Source organism: Pholis gunnellus (genome assembly GCF_910591455.1).
Source record: "Pholis gunnellus genome assembly, chromosome: 24".
Taxonomy (NCBI): domain Eukaryota; kingdom Metazoa; phylum Chordata; class Actinopteri; order Perciformes; family Pholidae; genus Pholis; species Pholis gunnellus.
This window is the reverse complement of record NC_136551.1, coordinates 515,001-520,000: the sequence shown is the minus strand read 5'-3', so window position 1 is coordinate 520,000 and position 5,000 is coordinate 515,001. Positions and strand designations below refer to the sequence as shown.

At 46.5% G+C, this 5,000-nt stretch overlaps 1 protein-coding gene across 1 annotated transcript in view; it reads left to right on the top strand.

The window, feature by feature from the left end:
• Positions 1-5,000, top strand: part of LOC306715549 (SH3 domain-containing YSC84-like protein 1) — a 5,801-nt gene that overhangs the window by 89 nt on the left and 712 nt on the right. The window contains exons 1-9 of the mRNA XM_079185946.1: positions 1-27; positions 1,206-1,316; positions 1,407-1,520; positions 2,206-2,270; positions 2,534-2,646; positions 2,967-3,095; positions 3,187-3,331; positions 3,535-3,874; positions 4,735-5,000. The exon at positions 1-27 is cut by the window's left edge and continues 89 nt beyond it; the exon at positions 4,735-5,000 is cut by the window's right edge and continues 712 nt beyond it. Coding sequence (XP_079042072.1) covers position 27; positions 1,206-1,316; positions 1,407-1,520; positions 2,206-2,270; positions 2,534-2,646; positions 2,967-3,095; positions 3,187-3,331; positions 3,535-3,874; positions 4,735-4,943 — 1,227 coding nt within the window. The 5' untranslated portion in view covers positions 1-26 and the 3' untranslated portion in view covers positions 4,944-5,000. The remainder of the gene's footprint in view (positions 28-1,205; positions 1,317-1,406; positions 1,521-2,205; positions 2,271-2,533; positions 2,647-2,966; positions 3,096-3,186; positions 3,332-3,534; positions 3,875-4,734) is intronic.

Sequence of the window (5,000 nt, the reverse complement as noted above, 5' to 3'; positions counted from 1 at the left end):
GAAGAAAAAGGAGGAAAAGAAAGAAAAGTAAGTTTATTAAAACTCAAAGATTCGTCTGTTAAGAGTTCTGTAAGCTGTCTGTCTGTCTACCTGTCTACCTGTCTCTGTCTGTCTACCTGTCTACCTGTCTCTGTCTCTGTCTCTGTCTCTGTCTCTGTGTCTACCTGTCTCTGTGTCTGTGTCTACCTGTCTCTGTGTCTACCGTTCCCCCCTCAGTGTTCTGGTTCCACAGGATCTGCAGGTTCTACGTGTGTTTTTTAGTCTGTAATAATAACTCAATGGAGATTTATTAAAAAGCGTGGTGGTGACAAACGTCAGGTGATGTGATGGTTCCAGATGGGGCGGCTTTGAGGGTTCTGGTGTTTTAGGTTCTACAAGTCTATGAGGAGATTCTCTGGAGAGGTTCTAGTGGTCTTTAAGGAGGTTCTTGTGGTCTTTACATCAGCTCTAACAGGCTTTAAAGTTGTAGTTATTTAAATAATTGACTTCTAATTAAACTGGTTTTAATGACGTCTTGTGTACAGACCTGTTTCACCTTTCAATGACATCATCAGCTGCTAATTACTGAGTCACAGCATCACATGACCAACATGATTAAAGACACTAGAACCTCCTCACTGATGACTAGAACCTCCTCCTAGACGAACAGAACACACATGGAGACCATTAGAACCTGTGTTCTCTCAGAGTCAGACAGCAGGGAGCAGTCTGCATCAGCAGCACATTCCTGACACATGACACAGGCAGGAAGCGGACTTCACCATAACAACACAATGCCTTTGTTGTCATTGCACACGTTTTAGCACTGAATTAGCTGCGTAGCTCCTGAGACGCTGAATTACATTTTGCAGTTCCGACGCGTAGAAGTTCTTTCGATTCGCTCGATTTGTTACTTTTAGGTCTAAATGACATGAATGGATTCGTGTTGTCGGCTAAAACAACAGATAAATATGCTTCTTTAAACCAATAAGCTCACAATCCAGAGACACAGGTCTGATCTGTTCCACCAACAAAGAAACACATTCAGAGCTTCTGAAGTCTTTGCCGCAGATTTGGATACAATGAGCTCATTGAGGAGTTCTGTGACTCCTCTCTTTGTGCGACGGAAGTCTTGTTTTGATGTGAGGTTAACATATAATGGGAAAGGTCAAATCCACTGTGAATGTTGGTGTTTTAATAAGCCGTGTAATGTGTGTGCTTTCCAGTGAGTAACCCAATACCCTCCAACCTGAAGTCAGAGGCCAAGAAAGCCGCCAAGATCCTGAGAGACTTCACCGAAATCTCCAACCGGAACGGACCGGACAAACTCATCCCCGGTACGGAAACCACAAACCGTCCTTTAGTGCTCCGTCTGAGGAAGACTATGAAGACGCGCTGATGGTTGTTTTGTTCTTTGTGCGTTGCAGCTCATGTGATAGCGAAGGCAGAGGGTCTGGCCATCATCTCCGTCATCAAGGCCGGCTTCATGATCACCGCCAGAGGAGGCAGCGGCATCGTCATCGCCAGACTGGCCGACAGACGTGAGACCCGGACTGACTGACCGCCAAGTTCTAGTCCTATTTTCATCAAGATTATGAAAATGATGGTGTTTGTGTCGGTTCTGGTTCTCTGGGTCTAGGAGGAGGTTCTATTGGTCTTACAGGAGAAGGTGTTGGTCTTTGGGGAGGTTCTAGTGGATGTTTAGGTTCTGGTTCTCTGGGTCTAGGAGGAGGTTCTATTGGTCTTACAGGAGAATGTGTTGGTCTTTGGGGAGGTTCTAGTGGATGTTTAGGTTCTGGTTCTCTGGGTCTAGGAGGAGGTTCTATTGGTCTTACAGGAGAAGGTGTTGGTCTTTGGGGAGGTTCTAGTGGATGTTTAGGTTCTGGTTCTCTGGGTCTAGGAGGAGGTTCTATTGGTCTTACAGGAGAAGGTGTTGGTCTTTGGGGAGGTTCTAGTGGATGTTTAGGTTCTGGTTCTCTGGGTCTAGGAGGAGGTTCTATTGGTCTTACAGGAGAAGGTGTTGGTCTTTGGGGAGGTTCTAGTGGATGTTTAGGTTCTGGTTCTCTGGGTCTAGGAGGAGGTTCTATTGGTCTTACAGGAGAAGGTGTTGGTCTTTGGGGAGGTTCTAGTGGATGTTTAGGTTCTGGTTCTCTAGGTCTAGGAGGAGGTTCTATTGGTCTTACAGGAGAATGTGTTGTGAGAATGTGAGAAACTGTTTGTGTTCAGGCTGGTCGGCACCGTCTGCCATCGGCATCGCCGGCCTGGGAGGAGGCTTCGAGATCGGAGTGGAGGTGAGTCCTCGCCTACAAATCTTTATTTTATAAGATTGAACTTTATTCATCCAGAGAAGGAAAGAATCTGAGCCAGCGAACCCTGAAATGCTTCTTCTTTTTGGGGCAAACACTATTTCAAATGTAAATAAAAACATATGGCATCTGAATTATACTATTTTTATTATTAAAGGAAAGAAGAAGAGCATCAATATAACAGCTGATTCATACCTTTTCCACCATAGCGTAGCTTTGAGATGAATAAGTGAATGGTTCTCCCTCAGGTGTCTGACCTGGTGATCATCCTGAACCACCGGAGGGCCGTGGAGGCCTTCACAAAGGGCGGGAACCTGACGCTGGGCGGGAACTGCACCGTCGCCGTGGGACCCATGGGCAGGTACTACCTGTACTACCTGTACTACCTGTACTACCTGTACTACCTGTACTACCTGTACTCCTCTGTCCTTCTTCTTTGCTTCCAAAACCACCTGTGATTTCCTCCAAAAACAAGTTTTACGAGTTCATGAGTCGACGTACATTTATCTTAAAACACACAGTACCTTGTTTCAAATCAGGCCAGAAGGTTTTCTGTTATCGCGCTGACAAACAAACCAACCGAAGAAAAGAGGACCCAGGATCCCGCCTTGTGGAACACCTCAGAACGTCAAAAGTTGTTCCACTAGTCGAGGGCATCCTCTTTATTTTTCTCTTGTTCAGGAACGTGGAGGCTGACGTGGCTATCCGCAGCCCGACGGCGGTCTTTACCTACTGCAGATCCAGAGGGTTGTTTGCTGGTATTTCTCTGGAGGGATCCGGCCTCATCGAACGCAAAGAAACCAACCGCAAGTATGAACGGCAACCAACTGCCACCTTCACTTGAAGCGTTGTTCACGTGAATGTAGGTATAGAATATGTGAGTGCATGTGTGGCCTTGTAGGTTCTACTTGAGAGACATCCGTGCGTCGGCCATTTTAAACGGCGATGTGGAGCCACCGTCGGAATGCTACGACCTCTACCACGTCCTAGAGGCCTACACCGAGGCCTACACCACCGACTGGACCAGCAAGAATATGCGTCCAAAGGTAAATATCATCTGCGGCTTCAACCAAAAGATTATCTACGAGTTCACACTTGAGGGATGGAACGGGCTAAGGTGGCTGCATCAAATTCAGGCTCTTTCTTTTGTGGAAATATAGATTTTATTGGGACGATTATAGAGAATTCAAAGTACAATCTATCAGCAGTTATGAAGAAAATGTACATTTTTCTCTCTCTCTCTCTCTAGTCGTCTGTTACTCCATCCAGACCTCCAGCTCCGTCGCAGAGACCACCAACCAGTTACAAGCAACCGCCAACCAGTTACCAGCAACCGCCAACCAGTTACCAGCAACCGCCATCCGGCTACCAGCAACCGCCAACCAGTTACCAGCAACCGCCAACCGGTTACCAGCAACCGCCAACCGGTTACCAGCAACCGCCAACCGGTTACCAGCAACCGCCAACCGGTTACCAGCAACCGCCAACCGGTTACCAGCAACCGCCAACCGGTTACCAGCAACCGCCAACCAACACGGGTAAAAACATCCTCTATCCGAGCATCTCCATCTATAAATCTGAGACTTCAGGTGAGTTTAACTTCCTTCACTCTGAAAATGTTCACCTCCTCGTGTCCTTTTATGCCTCCTTCTAACCTTTCTGCCACCTCCTTTCCTTAACTACCACATACCTTCCTTTACTACCACCTCCCTTCCTTCATTACCACCTCCTTTCCCTTCCTTACGTACTTCTTTCCTTCTACGCCTCTTCATTTCCTCCACTTTCTCCTTCTTTCCTTCACTACCTCCTCCGTTCCTCTTTTGCCTCCTTTGACAGATGATCGATTAGTGTTTTCATTCAGGTCTTTTATTAACTTGCTACCTTGATGAATCCGTTAATATAAACACAGCGACGTGTGTGTGTGTGTGTGTGTGTGTGTGTGTGTGTGTGTGTGTGTGTGTGTGTGTGTGTGTGTGTGTGTGTGTGTGTGTGTGTGTGTGTGTGTGTGTGTGTGTGTGTGTGTGTGTGTGTGTGTGTGTGTTACGTGTGTGTCTGCAGCTCCCTCTAGTGGTCACAGCTTCAAACTGCTGTTAAATAAAACAATATTAATAAAAGTACAAAAATGCTAATCTGTTCGAGCTGCAACCAACAATTAATGATCTGACGTTTGTTTTTTTATTACTCAAATGCCCAAAATTCTAATTTAATGAGATATATATATATATATATATATATATATATATATATATATATATATATATATAAAGAAACGGGCATTTCTATTTTCTGCTATCTTATAGTCAAACCAATGAAGCTAGAACATGATTAGCTGATAACTGGAGACTCGCTACCACAAAGTCAACAAGTTCTTAAATATTAAACTATTCCTTTTAAATAAAGTGTTATTAATTAGAACTATATATTTATATGTTATTGTTTCCCCTCCCAGGTGGAGGATCGTCAGTGGGCGGGGCCAGCGGGCAGCTTGTCGTCACGGCGACGCACCCGTTCACCGGGCAGCAGCCCGGCGACCTGAGCTTCGCCCCCGGCGACCGCATCACCGTCGTCACCAAGACCGACTCGGAGTACGACTGGTGGGAGGGCCGACTGGCCGACGGACGCGTCGGGATCTTCCCCGCCAACTTCGTCACGTACTGACGGCCCCCTGGTGGTCCGACGGGGGAACTGCAGCGGAGCGGCGGGTTCTACGGCAAG